The sequence below is a fragment of the Humulus lupulus genome, chromosome 6, assembly GCF_963169125.1.
Source record: "Humulus lupulus chromosome 6, drHumLupu1.1, whole genome shotgun sequence".
Lineage (NCBI taxonomy): Eukaryota > Viridiplantae > Streptophyta > Magnoliopsida > Rosales > Cannabaceae > Humulus > Humulus lupulus.
In genome coordinates this window covers 166060158-166079647 of record NC_084798.1, presented here as the reverse complement: position 1 = coordinate 166079647, position 19490 = coordinate 166060158, and the positions used below count along the sequence as shown (strand labels likewise).

General features: G+C 36.1%; 1 protein-coding gene across 1 annotated transcript in view; it reads left to right on the top strand.

Moving 5' to 3' along the window:
- Nucleotides 1-2499: 2499 nt before the first annotated feature.
- LOC133785645 (early nodulin-93-like) overlaps nt 2500-19490 on the top strand; it is a gene marked incomplete at its 5' end in the record, with an annotated part of 40937 nt that continues 23946 nt past the window's right edge. The window contains one exon of the mRNA XM_062224866.1: nt 2500-2539. Coding sequence (XP_062080850.1) covers nt 2500-2539 — 40 coding nt within the window. The remainder of the gene's footprint in view (nt 2540-19490) is intronic.

Genomic DNA, 19490 nt, shown 5'->3' with positions numbered 1-19490 from the left:
ATATTAATGTCATATAAATTTTGAAATAAATATCTTATTTTAATTAAATAATTTATTTATTTTTGTTTAAGTTTATGTTTGTTCTAGTTTTTGAATTTGGAAGTGATAACAAGAGATTATATATTATATGTTTAATGTAATATTAAATATTATACGTGTATTTTAAATTTAAGTTTCTTGCTAGTTTTTTTTTTTAAAAAAACAATTTGTTGCTAATTTACAGTAGATTATATTATATGTTTAATATGATATTATTCTAATAAGTGAGTTTAAGTTTAATTAAATTTTATTTAAGTTATAAAACGTATACTTTTTTATTGTTAAATAATTATCATTGTAAAATATCTCAAAAATATCGTATTTTAATTTGTTTAATTATTTATTATTTTTAAATAATTATCATTGTAAAATATCTCAAAAATATTCTATTTTATTTATTTTGTAACTATTTTTTTTATTTTATTTAAGTTTAAGTGTTCACAAACTACCGTTAAATATAAGAATATTCCGTTAAAGTTAACATTAAAAAAATAAAAAACCGTTAAAATAAAAAAAATTCGTTATCTACACACTTATTATATAGAAGATATATATATACACACACGCACACACTAGATACAAGCAACGTGCAAATTCACGTTTGCTTAGTTTTAATTATAAATTTTGTTAATTTTTTTATTAAATTTGTATCATTGTCATATAAATTTTAAATAAATAAACAATATTATATATAAAAGAATGACATAAATATATTAAATTAATAATTAAACCAAAATATTATTTATGATTTTTAGAGATATATATATATATAATATGATAACTTTTTTAAACATAAATGATAATTTTTTTAATGAAAATTAAGATTATGTATTATATATTATTATAATGATATTTTATAATATTTAAATTTATATTAATATAAGTATTTAATATTTAGTCTTGTATTAAATAATATTTTATAATATTTGAATTCATGTTAATATAATTAGTGAAAAAATATGATTATATATTATTATCATAATAATATTTTTTAACATTTAAATTTATACTAATATAATTATTAAATATCTATTCTTATATCATTTATTATTATAATAATTATATTTTATAACATTTGAATTTAAATTTATATTATAATATTTGAATATATATTAATATAATTCATAAATATTTATTTTTAATTAGTTTTAAATGTATAATCCATTAAATATTTAGAATATTCCGTTAAAATTAACAAAACAAACTGTTAAAACTAAGAATTTATGTTATCGACACTTTTTATATAAAAGAGATATAAAAAAAAAATTATATACCTACATATGCTTTATTATACTAAATATAAAATTTCTTGGATATACTTCATAACAATTTTTAAAAATAAAAAAAATTACAAAATTTAAATGTAGATTCTCTCAAAGATAAAATAAAAATAAATAATATTAAAATAAACCTTACATCATTAAAAATATAATATATATATAACTTTTATGTTTGTAAATATCAAAATATATAAAAGAAAATATTTTTTTAACATTGATAATTTAATTATATAGTAGTGATGTATCAGATCAGTCATGAGTGTGTGTGAGAAATATATTTTTATTGATCAATATTTATTAAAAATATTTATATAATTTGTCAAAATATATATTTAGAAAAAATTAATTATTTTTTCAATAAAGAATTAATTAATTAAAAAAGAGTAGAAAAAACATATAGAAGCTCTTTAAATATATATAACCTTTATTTAGTTTATGAGTATACTTAAATGAATTCATCGAAGTACACTAATAAATGGAAATAGAGCAGTAGTATAAATTTTCGGAAAAGAGTTTTTTTTTTTTTTTTAATAATATTGAAAAAGAGATTACACTCCACATTTGTACGATCCATGATTTTTTGGCCAGTTTTGTCTTAAACCAGTGGATTCAGCTTATTATCTCCATAAAAATTTTGAAAGGAAAAAAAAAATCTCCATAATCAAAAAGAAGAGTTTCAGAATAAATTATCTCAAAATAAGGTTACCTCTTTTGCTCATGTATTCTTGTCTTCTGTGTTTGGTTCAGAAACATTAGTAAACAAGTCGTGATACAAACAAATGGGTAATCAAAAATACCTTGAGGCCCTCAACAAACATTCAGACCAGTCCCGGGAAACCAAGGGCATTTAAGGAATAAAATCTGAAAATGGCAACCGACTAACATGTTTCTTGGTGAAAACAACTTACAAGTGCCCACAGACCTAGAATTCAAAGCAAAACCATCAAACTCTACACAGTACAATCTTAACATCAGTCTCTGATTCACTCCCACCACCCACCAACTATTTCTTTTTACCCAAAAATGCTTATAAATATCCCAACACAATTCAACAACTTCAATTTAACCAAGGCTTAAAAAAAAACTTATAGAGCTTTTATCTGTTTACTTTCAGTTGTTATTTTCTTACATTTTAAGTTGTCTTTATAATACAATGACAAAGAATGTAGCTTAATCTTCCCTAGACCAAAGGCTGGCCACAGCCAAACGCTGTTCTGATGGTATGCTCTTCTTTTTGTTGCTTAATCTTTCAATACAAATACTCATAATCCCTGTTATAAAATTTAGGTTTGGGTTTGGGTTTTGATTTAGCATATAAAAGTTATCTTAGTAAAAGTAGAAATGTGAAGTGAGTCTTCCCCCATACTTGGTTGAAAGGAGAGAGAATAAAAGGGTAAGAAAATACAGGAGTGATAGAAAATTGGAAGAACAGAAAGGAAAATATATTTATTTTTTTGTTGTTTGGTATATAAGAAGGAAAGAAAATTGATTTATTGAAAAATTATTATATTTTTAAGTTATTAATATATATATATATATTTTAAATAATTTAGTGTTTGGGTTAAAATCTTCCCAAATCAACAACTTACTAAAATTTGATAGATCATCATCTTCTTATTAAGGATTGTTGACGTAGCCTTGAAACACACATTCACTTGGCTCAATCAGCTTTGCGAATGTGTTCTTCAACATAACTGAAAAATTGAACCAAAGGGAGAGTACCTGCAAAAAAGTTATCTGATGCTTAAGTCAATCTTTGACTCTCCAATTTCCTCAAACAAGAAATATAAAAATAATTCCTAGGTCTCCCAAATGAGACTTTCATATACCATTCATAGAGAAAATAATAAGGAATGAGATAGAAGGTTTTATCTTGAATGTTCCACGTGTCAACCCTTCTAACACATTTCCACGTTCTTTTTCTCATCTTCAAACTAGTTAAAAGTTCAACGACAGAGCATCTTGTCAACCTTTGTTCTCGTTGTTCTTTTGCTCATCATTCGTTTATTCTTTCGTCTACCATCCTTAATTAAAAGATGTGTTTAATTAAAGCTAACATTCTTTCATGGTGCCCTTATGAGCTATATACGTTCAGATAAATTCTATTGAATTCTACTCTAAAATAAATCAAGCTCTTCTTCTAGATGTGATCATTTGAGCCCCCCATCGACAAGGAGCTCTTCAAACTTCTTCTCTGCAACAGACTAACTTTGAGCTCTTGTCTACGACGATGAGCTCTGTCAAGCTCTTACTGTCATTGGACACTATCGATTTCTTCATTGCTAGGAGCTCTACAAAGTGTATTCTACTATGCTCAACTCTTCCAATCTTTCATTCTAATAAAATGGTGTGTTTTACTTAATTTAAATCATCCAATCTTGTGAAAAATATTATTCCCTTACATTTAATAATTTCACACTTATGTATTTTTGTAGAATTATTCTCTTCAGAAATTTATTTTGTTGGCTCACTCAATCTTTTTCTGTACACAAAACATCTTTTTTTTTTCTTTCTTTTTCACTTTTCTGTCTTATACTTTCTTTCCTCTCCCTTTTCATTCCTACAAAATATAGTATTTATGTTGAGTTAGGGGTAGGGTGGCCATGACCCTCTAATTTTTTTCTTCAACAATTTGGCAAAATGTATTTTTGAAAAATTAATAGAAATGTGTGGATAATTATATATTTATTCCTCTAAAATTATTTATATATATTAGTATAATTTTTATTAATTTTTTTTACTCCTTTTATATATTAATTCTATTTCTGTCACAATTAATAAATAACCACATGTTTTAATGGTTTATATTTTTGGTGTTTTGTTTGAAGGCTCAAGGATGAGAAAAGTCCTATAAATGATTTTTTTCGTAGAATATTTAAATGTAATATTTGCATTTTTTATTTTAATTACAAAAATATCTTGTCTTTCCACATCGTTATGGTCAAATCGCGTTACCGACCACCACATGTGCCATCTAGATTGGAAGAGTAGCTGCCAAAATCTCATAGCTAAATGACATTGGACGTAGCTGCACACGCAGTCAAAGGTTGCACCGCCATGAAGTTTGACTTTGTTTTTTGACGAGCTTCAACCATCCTAAGGCTAGAAGGTGGTACCAATGAAATATATAGCTTTATACTTTTCAAATCAACAAATAATAATGAAAATAATTCAATATTTAAAACTCTAAGTGCTAATTAAGAATATTATTCAAAGCATGAATACTAATCTTAATAATATATTCATAATATAAATGTCAATTTTGAATATAAGAAACTAAATGATTAAATGATGATAAGATGAACTTATAAACATTTAATCATCAATGCTAACAATAAAAATACAATAGAATAACACAACAAAGTTGAGGTTAGATAGATGTAGATGCTCAAAATTCCATGCTTGTAAAAGACCCAAAGTACGTGCTTAGGTCCCATGAACGCCTACATACATGGTTGAGCCGCGATGCCCTCAGGCCACCATCGTCTCGCGCCAGCCTCCTCCCGGCGCGCGCAGCGAGGCCACGCCTCGCGCGCCTGCCCAGATGGTCCAGCGTCTCGCGTGCCCTGGGCCTGCCCAGGGCCTCGCGAAGGAGCATCTCACGCCACCAGGGCCTCGCGAGGGGGCGTCTCGCGCCATCAGGGCCACGCCACCAGGGCCTCGCGAGGGGGCGTCTCGCGCCATCAGTGCCGCGCCACCAGGGCCTCGCGAGGGGGCGTCTCGGGCCATCAAGGTCGTGCCACCAGGGCCTCGCAAGGGGGCATCTCGTGCCATCAGTGTCGCTCCACCAGGGCCTCGCAAGGGGGCGTCTCGCGCCATCAAGGCCGCGCCACCAAGGCCTTGCGAGGGGGCGTCTCGCGCACCTATCACCCACATCTCGTGGGTGGCCTTGAGGTGCTTTGGACGCCTTGTGCCAAGGACCCAAGAGCCCCATTTCGCGCCATGACCCCTGCGTGCACCAAGTGTCTCACACCCTACACCTTAAGAGGGTGCCTCCTATGAAGACTTATGGAGACCCTAACATTTAGAGGTAAAAGCCCAAGTATAATTCAAAAGAATCGTACCAGTACGATCTTGTACGGGGTACGACCTTTAAGACCCCGTATGTCTGATCCGAATACTCATGCCAGACAAGTAGTGGGAGTACTAGGAGAGGGGGCATGGCCTGTATGCTTCTAACCAGATGTCAGAGTCGATACCACCACCAGCACCACTACGCCCGGTGCCACTCCTCTGACACTCGTACTAAATAAGTAGTGGAGACATCCCCAGGGAACCTGACCATGTACTGGAGCCAACACCACTACCCTTGAGACCACTCTCCTGACAATGTACTTATGTACCATCTGGTCCCCTGGACCAAAATGTATCAGGGGCCATTAGAGCCCACTATAAAGGGAACCCCACTTCCACATGGAGGGGGGTTGGAAAAACATTGTGGCTTGAGACAACAAAGGAATACAAGTTCTTTTCCCCATTTTTCTTCTGCAACTATTTTCTAAGTTTCTGATTATATAGTTGAAGTTCTTCATTGATAAGCAATAGACTTTGATTTTTCTAACTTAACTTTGTTGACGAGTTCTCACCGTCAACAGTTTGGCGCCGTTTGTGGGAAGGATAAATGCCAAGCCATTGTTCTTCCATTAACTCTGGCATAAAGAGATGCCAAGACGCTCTAAGCGACTGAGAGAGCCACGGGAGGTGGAGGTCCACCTTGATGGAGACCAGCTGAAGGCCTCCATGAAGAATCCCCCTCCACCAAGAAATGTGGAGGCCCCGAAGGAGCCCGAGGTCCACGAAGATGAGAGGGAGACCTCATCCCCAACCATCCCGCCTGATGAGAATCGTCCAAAGTCAGCAACTGTCCCTGCAAGAGATGCCGGCGAGTTCCCGCTCCAGAAGCCACCGCAGGTGCCGAACTCTGGCCGGCAAGATCCAGACCCATCGACACGCAGACCTGACAAGCATCCCTGGGTCCACTCTGTGAGCTCGAGTTCTAAATCTCGATTTTATGAAGAAGAGATACGCGAACTGCACCGCAAGAACCAAATGCTAGAAAACACCTTGGAGAACATGCAAGAGGTGTTAAATGGTCTATTACAAGGAAAATCGAGCATACCTCTGCCTAGGCGAAAAGAGAAAGGACAAGAGGGGATAGAAACCACAATGCCAGTGGACGATGGGAGAACTCGGCTCTCTACCAGTAATACCCCCCAGACAAAATACCACGAACGTCCCGGACTGCCTGAGCAACCCCAAAGGCAAAAGCAGAGGAACAATGTTAACCCACGTAGTGAAGTCGAGGTCACGTCAAAGGAGACACCCCCAGACTTGCGAGAAGAGCTCAATAAGAGAAGGTCAGATAAAAGGACTATGCCTCCTATGGCACCCCGGGAGGACAAAGGAAAAGGAAAGGTCAACCCGTCCACATTGAGAGACTCCTTGAACACCGAAATGAGGAGCCTCCGGAGCAAGATCATCACCGCATCTGGAGGACAAGAAATTAAGGACGAGTTCGACCATGAATCGCCCTTCATTAAGGAAATTCAGGCCATCTGGCCCCCAGCCAACTTCAAGGAGCCTCATATGACCCCATATGAAGGAAACACAGACCCCAAGTATCATCTGGACACATTTAACGATCTGATGAAGTTAAGGGGGATTAGTAGCAGAGCTAGGAGCCATTGCTTTGCTGTCTCCTTGAAAGGACCTGCGTACAAATGGCTCAAAAGACTTAGACCAGGGTCCATCAGATCTTGGCAACAATATTCTGATGAGTTTTTCTAGCAACACCACGTCGTGCATGATTACACAACGCCGGGCACCAGCCTTGCTAACGTGAAGCAAGGAGAAAATGAGAGTCTAAAGAGCTACATTCACAGGTTCAATATGAAGGTGGCCAAGGTAGGGAGCTTGACCCACAGCGAGCTAAAAATCGCCATCACGGCCGAAGAGTGCCCGGGAAGCAAGTTATGGGATAACATGCTCAAGAGAGAGGTCATAGATTTGGACGATTTCTACGAGCAGGCGTAGAAATACATTCACATAGAGGATGGTCACGAGAGCCTTAAGGCTGGAAAAGGCCAATCCCCACCAAAGTCCTCAATTCGGGAGAACCAAAGCGATGCAAAAAATAAGAAGGTCTATGAAGGAACAAGGGAGGATCGGCCACGGAAGCCCCAGCGCACGGACGAGCGCAGGCAAGGCCCCTACACCTTTTACACTGACATCACCCACGCGAGGGAGCATATTTTCGTCACGAATGAAAACCAGGTCCCTTTCAGAAGGCCCCCGCCGATGAAAAAAGATTAGTCAAAAAGATACCCCAGTAAATACTGGCAGTACAATAAAGATATCGGCCATACCACTGCAGAATGCAATCATTTGAAAGCAGAAATCGAAGAGTTTATACGTAGGGGACATTTGGGCATATACGTCCAAAAAGAGAACCAAAGGCCGGAAAAAGGGGCATCCTCACCACGGGCACGGGAAGTAGCCCCAGAGGTGCAGGGAGAGATTAGGACCATCTTCGGAGGACCAGGATTCGGAGGCGAATCAAGGAAAGGGCGAGACAAATATGCTAGGGAAGCCAGACGAAGTCCACCCCCATGCATCTTAAGTTTGGAGCAACGTCCCCCGAAGAATTTGAAGGGTGAGAATGACTCGATAACCTTTACCGAAGAAGACGCACGGGGTGTACATTTCCCCCATAATGACCCTTTGGTATTGACTGTCCAGCTTGCAAACATGAGGGTGCATCGTGTCTTAGTGGATAACGGAAGCTCTGTGGACATCCTATATCAGCTAGCTTTGGAGAAAAATGGGATTAAACATCCGGCACCTAAAACCTTGCATTACCTCTCTGTATGGATTTACAGGAGATTCAATACAGCCCCTAGGGGCAATTGAGTTAGCCCTCACCATGGGAGAACAACCCAGACAAACTACCATAATGGTCAACTTTGTCGTGGTAGATTGCGCCTCAGCCTTCAATGCGGTATTAGGGAGACCCTCCCTAAGAGAATTGAAGGCGATAACTTCTGTGTATCACTTAGCTATGAAATTCCCAACTCCCGGGGGAATATCAAGTGTGAAAGGAGAGCAGAAGGAAGCGAGGGAATGCTATAACGCATCCCTTCGCACGGTCACGAAGCCTTCGGTGCCTATGGCAATGGCTGTGCATGAAGGCGCAAAACCACACGAGTTGGACCCATGAGTCACGGAGGAACCTAGAGTCGAACCGATAGAAGAGTTAGAAGAAGTCACGGTCATGAATGAGCTGTTGAGAAAGTTGAAGGTAGGGAAAAACCTTATGGGTGACGTGAAGGAGAAGCTGGTAGAATTCTTGAAAGCCAACCTCGACGTATTCGCCTGGAGTCATGAGGACATGGTAGGGATAGACCCAGCGGTCATGTGCCACCACCTGAACATCGACCCAAAAGCAAGGCCTGTGAGGCAGAAAAGGAGAGCACTGGACCCAGAGAGATACACGTCCCTAAAAGAGGAGGTTGACAAGTTGAAGGCAAATGGGTTTATCCGAGAGGCCTTCTACCTACTATGGGTATCAAACCCAGTGTTAGTCCCAAAGCCCAACAGAAAGTGGAGGACTTGTGTGGACTTTACTAACCTCAATAAGGCATGCCCTAAGGACAGCTTTCCGCTTCCTAGGATAGACCAGTTAGTAGACGCCACAATGGGGCACAAGCTACTTAGCTTCATGGATGCATATTCTGAGTACAACCAAATACCCATGAACTCGGCCGATGAAGAGCACACTTCGTTCATAACAGACAAGGGGCTTTATTGCTACAAAGTGATGCATTTTGGTTTAAAGAACGCAGGTGCTACTTATCAAAGGCTAGTGAATAGAATGTTTGCAAATCAAATAGGAAGGAATATGGAAGTATACTTGGACGATATGCTGGTAAAGACAAAGAAGGCATAAAAGCTCACAAACGATCTCATGGAGATGTTCGACACCCTCCGAAAGTTCAGAATGAAGCTAAACCCGCTCAAGTGCACCTTCGGAGTTTCATCAGGAAAGTTCCTGGGTTTTATGGTGAATTCCCAAGGTATCGAGACTAACCCTGAAAAAATCAAGGAATTGCTAGAAATGATCCCACCACGAAGTAAGAAGGAGGTGCAGTGCTTAACAGGGAGAGTAGCAGCTCTCAATAGGTTCATCTCCAGGTCCACTGACAAATGCCTCCCTTTTTTCAACATCCTAAAAGGGAGCAAAAAGTTCTCTTGGGATGATGATTGTCAGGAAGCCTTCACCAAGCTAAAGGAACACCTTGGAAAACCACCCCTTTTGGGCAAGCCAGAAAAAGGGGAAAGGTTGTACTTGTATCTAGCCGTATCGGAACATGTTATATGTGCCGCCCTGGTTAAAGGAGAAAAGAAGCATCAACAACCCGTGTACTACGTGAGCAAGCGGCTGGTAGACGCAGAAACCCGGTATCCGAAAATAGAGAAGTTGGCATACGCCTTGGTAGTGGCTTCTCGAAAGTTGAGGCCCTATTTTCATGCTCATGCTATCGAGGTGCTCACAAACACCCCTTTGCCTCAAGTCTTGCACAAACTGGAAACTTCGGGAAGGTTGTTAAAATGGTCGATTGAATTGAGTCAATTTGACATCACTTACACCCCAAGGACCTCAATCAACGGGTAGGTACCTGCAGACTTTATAGTCGAGTTTGCACACCGACCCCATGAGGAGGGAGAAATATAAGAGAATGAACCGGCGCATGAAGAGGAAAAGTACCCTGAAGAATGGAGCCTCCACGTAGACGGGGCATCTAACGAAGGAGGAGTCGGCGCTGGCATAGTAATGACGGGACCTGAGGGGCACAAGATGTATTGTGCCTTGAGATTCAGATTCGAAGCTTCCAACAATGAAGTAAAGTACGAGGCACTGTTGGCTGGCCTGCGGCTAGCTAGGGAGTTAAAGGTAACCCATTTGCATGTCTTTAGCGACTCACAGCTCGTGGTGTTCCAGGTGAAAGGAGAATATCAAGCTAGAGGCCCAAAAATGGTTGCATATCTTGCCAAGGTGAAGGGGTATTTGGATCAGTTCAAAAAATGCACCATAGAACAGATCCCAAGGGAGCAAAACACAAACGCTGATGCACTCGCAAAACTTGCCTCTACTCGAGACGAAGACATGCTTCAGTCCATCCCGGTCAAATACCTCTCCAAGCCGAGCATATCCGAAGAAATGATCCATATGGTCAATAGCCTGGGGAAGTCATGATTTGCACCCATCGTGAAGTACTTAACTGATGGGGTCTTGCCTTTGGACAAAAAAGATGCCCGCAGGCTGACTTACAAAGCTGCCCAATACACCCTAGTAGACGGGGTCTTATATAAGAGAGGCTTCTCTACCCCGCTCCTATGGTGTGTAAATAAGGGAGAGGCTGTAAAAGTTTGGCAAGAGATTCATGAGGGGGAATGTGGAAATCATGTTGGGGGCAGTCCACGGCAAAAAAGGCCATTCGCCAGGGGTACTATTGGCCTACCATGGAAAATGATGCGAGCGATTTCGCGAAAATGTGTGACAAGTGCCAGAGGCATGCAAACTACCACAGACAACCACCAAATGAGCTGGTGAGCATGACCAGTCTGTGGCCCTTCGCTGTGTGGGGGATTGACTTGATTGGAGCGTTGCCAGCAGGAAGAGGAGGAGCAAAATACGCGGTGGTAGCAGTCGATTATTTTACTAAGTGGGTGGAAGCAGAACCTCTAGTCAACATAACAGCTAAGTAAAGCACCACCTTCGTCAACAAATTTATCGTCTGCATGTTTGGAGTACCCTACAAGATAGTCTCCGACAATGGGATGCAATTTGAAGGAGGAGTATTCGAGGAATATTGCAGGGAAAAGGGAATCAAGAGGATTTTCTCCGTTGTGGTACACCCACAAGCCAGTGGACAAGTGGAGGCCATCAACAAGATCCTAAAAAGGAATTTGAAAACAAAGTTGGAAAAGTTGAAAGGGGCCTAGGTCAAAGAACTCCCCAATGTGCTTTGGGCCTACAGGACCACACCTCGTTCCACCACAGAAGAGACGCATTTTTCCTTAGCCTATGGTTGCGAGACTATCCTTCCAATAGAAATGAAGATTAACTCCATCTGCACACAAGCGTATGATGACCAGGCCAATATCGCAACATTGGCTGGGAATTTGGACCTGTTGGAAGCTAAGAGAGATAGGGCACAACTGAGGCTAGCCACGTATCAGCAACGAGCCATGAGATACTATAATTCGAGGGTGCGAGAGAGAGTGTTTAGAGTTGGAGATCTCGTGTTGCGGAAAGTCCTGCCCAACACTTGAGATTCGAGCGCGGGCGTGTTGGGAGCAAACTGGGAAGGGCCCTATCAAGTTGCTCAAGTTGTGCCCCCTAACACCTACAAGCTCGCACGCTTGGATGATACCATGGTACCTAGAGCATGGAACGTGGAGCATCTAAAAAAATATTATCAATGAGACCCCCATGTATGAGGCAAGAGTGTTATTGTTCTAACGTGCAAGTCTAATGTAATAGCTTTGGCGTAGGAGGCTAAATTAGATTCCGCAATATGATGTAAGAACGAAGTCACATTAAGTTACCATGTATTTCACCTGCTTCCAATGAATATGATGTGACATTAGACAAACATGTAGTAAAATTTCCTCTTTAACCAAGATGATTATCGAGATGCATGAATGGAATGATCAAAGTGCTTGCCGAGATAAATCTCGCCAACCACTTAGGGGCAAAATATATAGCAAAGAGGAGGGTCCTAAAAGGACCCCTCATCCTAAAGGACCCCCTCTATCGGGAGGGTCCTAAAAGGACCCCTTATCCTAAGAGGACCACTTATCAGGAGGATCCTAAAAGGACCCCTTATATCAGGAGAATCCTAAAGGGACCCCTTATATCAGGATCCTAAAAGGAGCCCCCCCCCCCCCCCCCCCCCCTTACAAATAAAGAAGAAGACCTTGTAAGGCATTGCTTGAGTTCACAAGGATTAGCTACCCTTATGAACATCAAGGAGGTCAATGTTATATTATTTCATATAATATAATATTAGATTAAATAATGTGACAAAATGTGATTTGTCACACCTTGTAACATATTTTTGAGAGTCCCAAAATTGGACACATGTGTGTGCCCAAATGTGACATATTTTGGAGTTATAAAATTAGTTACAAATTTGTAACTCCCAAATATTACCCAATAATGTGTATATTATATGTTAGATATTTTAGATTGGATTTCATAAAGCCATAATGAAATATGGCTGTTTGAGACATGTTTTTAACAAAGGATTTGGGACGTTTTGGAACGATTTGGAAAATGACAATTTTTGTGCTGAAACTAGGCTGTGGCCGCGGCCACTATCTTTCCTTGGCCGCAGCCTGGGTGACAGAGGCCAGTAGCCGCGACCACTGATGATCCTGGTCGCGGCCAGTGAGGCTGACAGCCTATGTGAATTTTCAGTTTTTTCCAAATTGAATGGTTCTAACATCCCAAATAACTCCCAAATCTCTATTTTAATTCCATAAACATCCAATTAAACATTGGTAACAGCCATGGGGGTTGGTGGAATTTGAAATTCAAAGGGGTATCTCAAACTCTATAAATAGGAGCCTAATGATCACTTGTAAGACACACCATTTTCCATCCACAAAGCACTTGGCTGGAAAATCCACCATAGAGACTTGATTATTCCATAGAGCTATTTCCTTGAGATATCCCTTAGTGCTTAGAGAATAGTGGGAAATAAGCTTTTGGACAAAAGTTTTGAACCTTGTTCAAGTTGGTGATCCCCACTACTCTACACTTTGGTAGTGTGAGAGTTTGTTCTTTTTATTGGTTAAATTTTCATTCTTTTGATCTTGTTGATCTTATTTACTTGTATTAATATTGTTTTGAGTTTGTAATCTTCTTCTTCTACATCTTTATATTTACTTGTATTTTGAGCAATTGAGTTGTAATGTTTATTTAATCAATTACCTTGTCTATTGTATTTTTTGCATAGAGTTGTATATTGGTTTTCCCATATTTCCATTGAGCAATAATATATATTCTCTAACAATCAAAAGCTTAATTTCTATTCAATGGAAGGAGAAACCATAGAGATCTTGTGAAGATCCAACTTTGAAAAGATGGTAAGATAAGGTAATGTTCTTCTTTGTTTTCTTAGAAGATCGAATGGTTTTCTTATAGTGATAGAAATGAGAAGAAGAAAAGTTTATAAATGAGATTCATTGTTTTCTAATCTCCTTTGTGTTTTAGTGGTTAGATTAGAAGATAATATAATATCTTGAGTTTTTGTTATATGTGATCAATGTGTAAATAATCTAGTAGATTATTGGGTAATATGCTTGCATGTCATAGAATTGTCTTATTTTGTGTTAATGGGAAATTATTAGAATGACAACTATATGAGTTTTATATGACATGTATAAATATATTGATTTTGTGAATCAATAGAAATGCTAAATCATATGTGTATGATATTTGTAATACATGTTTTCATATTAATAAAGAGACATATTAGTATGATATTAGTCATTTATGTTGACAACAATGTGAAATTATATTTCAAATATTTGTGAGATGATAATATGTTTTATTCTATATCATTAGAATGTAATAAGTTACCATTTATTTGGTGAATAAAGTGTATTATTTGGAAATTAAAATTCTCATTTAAAGTGTTGAGCATCTCAATTATGAGATAAGAAAAGATGAACCTAAGGGGGTTACATATTTTGATAAGTTGTTGGGGTTTTATGCCCTAATTAAAACTCAAATTCTTTGTAATCTCATTTTATTATCAATAAAAGAATAGAAATCATTTTTTGACTTGGTCAATCACTTTGCTCACATGTTTTATTTTCATGATTATTTGTTTAATATAAACTTCTATTAAATCCTGAGCATATAGCTAATCTTATTTATAGTGATGTAATCACAGTGGAATATAAATATGATTATATGTTCAAAATAAGTTAGTCCTAAGATTAGTCAGTGCACCAGATTTACACTCACTTGCCAATCTACGATGTGATCTACTTACACATTATAGTGTTATGTTCTTTCTAGAACATTAGCAAAGTAGATAAGATCGGATGTATTTGTTACATCGGACAGGACCGATATTGACAGTTGATAAGATAAGTAAACATACCGTTATTATCTATTCTAGTCATATCATATAGTTGACCATAGATCAATTCAATCTCAATTCTGAGTGGTTAGTATTCTAACTGATTGTATTACTTGAGTTCTTTGACTTGTTCGTTACCAGCTTACCCTACGGACTAGCCCATACTTACATCTTGGGAACTTGGTAGTATAATTGAGTGGGAGTGTTAATCATAGATATGAACTTCTATAGCTTCTGATGAAGAAGTGAAATGATGGTTTCCTTTTAGATTGGTTCAAGGTGTTAAATGATAGAGATCTCATTTCAGTAATTAAATTAGTTTACTGAAATATCATTTACAAGGAACTAAGTGTTTTAAGGATAAAATACAATGAGGGGTAAAACGGTATTTTAGTCCTATCTCATTGTAGACCGTCTATAGAGGATTGAGTGACAATTATGGTTGTAACAATGGATAATTAATAGCATATCTATATTTGTTATAGAGCGTTCTATGAATTCAAGAGTGCAATTCCGAGTCTATAGTGGAGTCACGAGGAATTAATAAGTTAGTAAATTTATTTGTTAGATTTATGATAACTTATTAGAGCTTGATTTCATAGGCCCATGGTCCCCATTGTACCTTAGATAAAATCATCTAGATAGTCTCAATTAATTGATTTAATCATCAATTAGAATTATCAAAGTTGACCATGTCAATTTTGGATAGTTTCACAGAGTTGTGTATTTTTTAGAATAAAAGAGAATTTATGGCAGATTTATTAATTAAGATAAATTGGTATCTAAATTAATAAATAAATTTAAATCAAGGTTCAAATTATAAATAATTAATTTGATAAAGGATTTAAATAATTATTTAATTAATTAAATCAATAGAAAATAATACAGGTCTTGATTTTAAGTCCAATGGGCTTATAATCAAATGGGAAATTTCATGGGCCTATAGCCCATGATAATTTCGACCTAGGGCTTCAAAATAGCTGTTATTTTATTGATTTTTTAATTAAATTAAATGGAATAATTGAGTCTATAAAAGGAGTGCTTAGAGAGAAGTCAAAAAAGAAGTTTGACAAGTCACAAGTCAAATTTTCTGATAGTTTAGATTCTCTCTAAACACAAGTCCTTTTCTAAGCCACTTTGTTATTTTATCTTCTTCTCTCTATATCTATCTCATGTGTTGAGAATTGCCCAAACTAGTCTAGGTGGTTCTAAGGATACATTGGAAGATTGTGAAGAAAATAGAATATCGGTTCAGTTTCTTGATAATACTCTGCGACAGAAAGGATACAAGAGTTAGAGAAACTGAAGGAAGGACTCTTAATTCCGCTGCGTATACTGTAAGTATTATATTATTTGTTTCTCTTTGAATTCAATTTTAGAAACATGTTTTAGGCTATCTTGTATTAATTTGTTTAATATTAGATATACATGAAAATAAATAAAGATCCTGTATAAGCTTTTTCCAACATAAGTGTCTTGCCATTGCAAGAAAAATGGATCAAAGTGGATTAAAAAAAAATTATGGGATGACATATTGACTTAATAGACTTATAGTCTAGAGTGTGGTCAAATGAAATATATTTGATAATTATTTAGTGACAATAATTCTTAAATATTCAATGAGGAGACATTTTAAAATTGGAGAAGCAATTTTGAATCTTTACACCAATGGTGAATAAAAGAGAACTTTATTCATTTTTGTTAAAGATGGTGATATGTTTAAATTAATCTCAATGAGGAGATAATTTTAAACAAAAACATAAGAAATCAAAGTGTTTAAATAAATCAATGAGGGTTTATTTTCTTTGATTTAAAGTGTTTAAAATAATTGACATTTTGATTTTGATCTTGATGAGAAAATCAATGGATGTCAAATTGATGTTTTCAAAAGAATCTCAAAGAGACTCTTAAGAAATACACAAAAGTTGTTTAAGTGATTTTGAGATTATTTAGACAACTAAAATTGAAAATTTGTGATTATTTGTTTGAGAAATTCTCACATTACATTTGTGTTCACATTTTATTTTGTGAAATATATAAAAGAAAGCAACCAAGTGAAAGTTACTTTCAAATAAGTGTTTCTTGCTTTAGCAAGTAAATAAATCAAGATAAACATTGAAGTTTTATCTTGAGAGTTTATCATGTGTCATAGAGGACTCATGATGAACTTTGAGAATCATAGGTCTAGATTTATCTTGGAGGATAAATGACTTAATAGAAATGAAGAGAATTCTATTTTAAAGTGATATTTTATTATCACTATGTGAGAAATGTGGGGGTGATGCTCCAAAGTTAATCAATTTATTTTGTTGTTAATCAATTGATTAATTTGGTCATCCTATCAAATAGATGATTTGAAATTCCAAATTCTAAATCATATTGGCTATATGTGTATAGAATAGATTAATCTAGACATGCTTGGTGTCTAAAGTTACTGTTTGTAATATTTTGATTCAAGAAGGAATCAATTTAAAACATAAAAGAGAATTTTAGAAACAAAGAGATTTCTAGAATTAATATTCAAATGTTTATCTTGTATATTAAACTATAAAATAGTGGAGGTGTTGACTATAGTCAAAATCACTATTTTAAAGGGGTAACTATTTTAATCAAACTATGGCTAGCAGCAAAGTTTGAATGAAATAATGTGAGTGTCTACATGAGAAAAGAAATTATTCAAATTGAATCATTTCTACATCTCAAGGGGTGGGACTTAGACTCCCTAAAGAGATTCACGGTTGATGGTAACATATCTTAATTCTAGTCACCAAACTAGTATTAGGTTCAATAGGTAATAACAAGTCAATCAAGTGAATAGTAGCAGTACTCAAATTTTGTCCCATCTGAGATATGAGTACTAGTGTGTTACTAAAATGAGGGTTAAAATCGAAAGGTTTTTTTAATAGAACTCAGCCTTGAAAAGACAAGTATTTTAGGGTAACAAAATACTGTAAGAGTTCTACCTATACAGTCCTAGGGGTGGTGCCGCCCCTCATGAGAATTGGGAGTCATTCTCAATAAAAGTCTATGAATGGAATGTGCACATGGCCATTAACGGTGCAAAAGCGAGACATTGAGGTCTCAAGTGAACATAGCAAAGGTGTGTGTGTTATCACCGGTTTGTTATTAAGGGATAGTGGTTCAATGCTTCGGCAACCAAAATTTCAACAAACTTTGTGGTAATTACACTAAGGTAAACTTCAAGTTGAAAGACATTTTACTTTATGCACCAATGCAAATGTTTCTATAGAGAGTGATTATTTAATCAGGTGGGGGAATATTATATTTTTATATAATGTTTGATTGATTAAATAAGTGTTACAAAAAATGATTATTTAATCTAATGGGGGAATGTTATATTATTTCATATAATATAATATTACATTAAATAATGTGACAAAATGTGATTTGTCACACCTTGTAACATATTATTTAGAGTCACAAAATTGGACACATGTGTGTGCCCAAATGTGACATATTTTGGAGTTATAAAATCAGTTACAAATTTGTAACTCCCAAATATTACCCAATAATGTGTATATTATGTGTTAGATATTTGAGATTGGATTTCATAAAGCCATAATGAAATATGGCTGTTGGAGACATGTTTTTAACTCCCAATAGGTGTTTGGAGGTTACAAAATCATGTGGGAAAGGATTTGGGACGTTTTGGAATGATTTGGAAAATGACAATTTTTGTGCTGAAACTAGGCTGTGGCTGCAGCCACTGTCTTTCCCTGGCCGCAGCCTGGGGGACAGAGGCCAGTGGCCGCGGCCACTGATGATCCTGGATGCGGCCAGTGAGGCTGACAACTTATGTGAATTTTAAGTTTTTTCCAAATTGAACGGTTCTAACATCCCAAATAACTCCCAAATCTCTATTTTAATTCCATAAACATCCAATTAAACATTGGTAACAGCCATGGGGGTTGGTGGAATTTGAAATTCAAAGGGGTATCTCAAACTCTATAAATAGGAGCCTAATGCTCACTCACTTGTAAGACACACCATTTTCCATCCACAAAGCACTTGGCTGGAAAATACACCATAGAGACTTGATTATTCCAAAGAGCTATTTCCTTTAGAGATCCCTTAGTGCTTAGAGAATAAGGGGAAATAAGCTTTTGGACAAAAGTTTTGAACCTTGTTCAAGTTGGTGATCCTCATTACTCTACACTTTGGTAGTGTGAGAGTTTGTTCTTTTTATTGGTTATATTTTCATTCTTTTGATCTTGTTGATCTTATTTACTTGTATTAATATTGTTTTGAGTTTATGATGGACCCAAAACGGGTACGCTTTTAATATTTATACTCGCAAGCGCACGAATCGTATATGGAATATAGTGTTCGTGTAAGCACGAGATCGAACCCAAAGGAGTTGTCTAAAATAAAAAAGAAAACTATTTTAAATCAAAAGTAATAAATTCTAACATAGCTCCAAAGATTGATGAGTTTTAATATTATGAACATGAAATAAAAGATTGAAAAATAAAGCTATTTAAGATAATAAAAATAAACCAATAATGATTTGAAAATAAGTGTTAAAAGAAAATATTATTAAGATACTAGAATCCACAAAATGTAAGTTTAATAATATTTATTAGTATATTGATTCCCAAGTTTTAGTGATAGTTAAAATAATTCAAACTATCATTTTCCATATAGATTTACAATTTTAAGCACAAATTACTTCTAAAAAGATAGGATTTTTCTTCACTTTTCAAAATTATAATTTCAAAGCATTTAGTGTAAATCAATCTAATGAAATAACAAATAAATCAATGAACATTATTTATAAGGCAAAACATAATATTTTTGTTCTAAGCATGGATGTGTACAATTTAATGACACATCTTACACAAAAAATATTATATTTTTGCACTAATGAAGAACAAAGTGTAAATATTATCTAACAATCCAAAATATGAGATATTAAAGATGAAAGACATATATGAAGAAGAAAAATCCATAAACTTTGTTGCATTACAAGGGAAATCAACATACAACATAAATA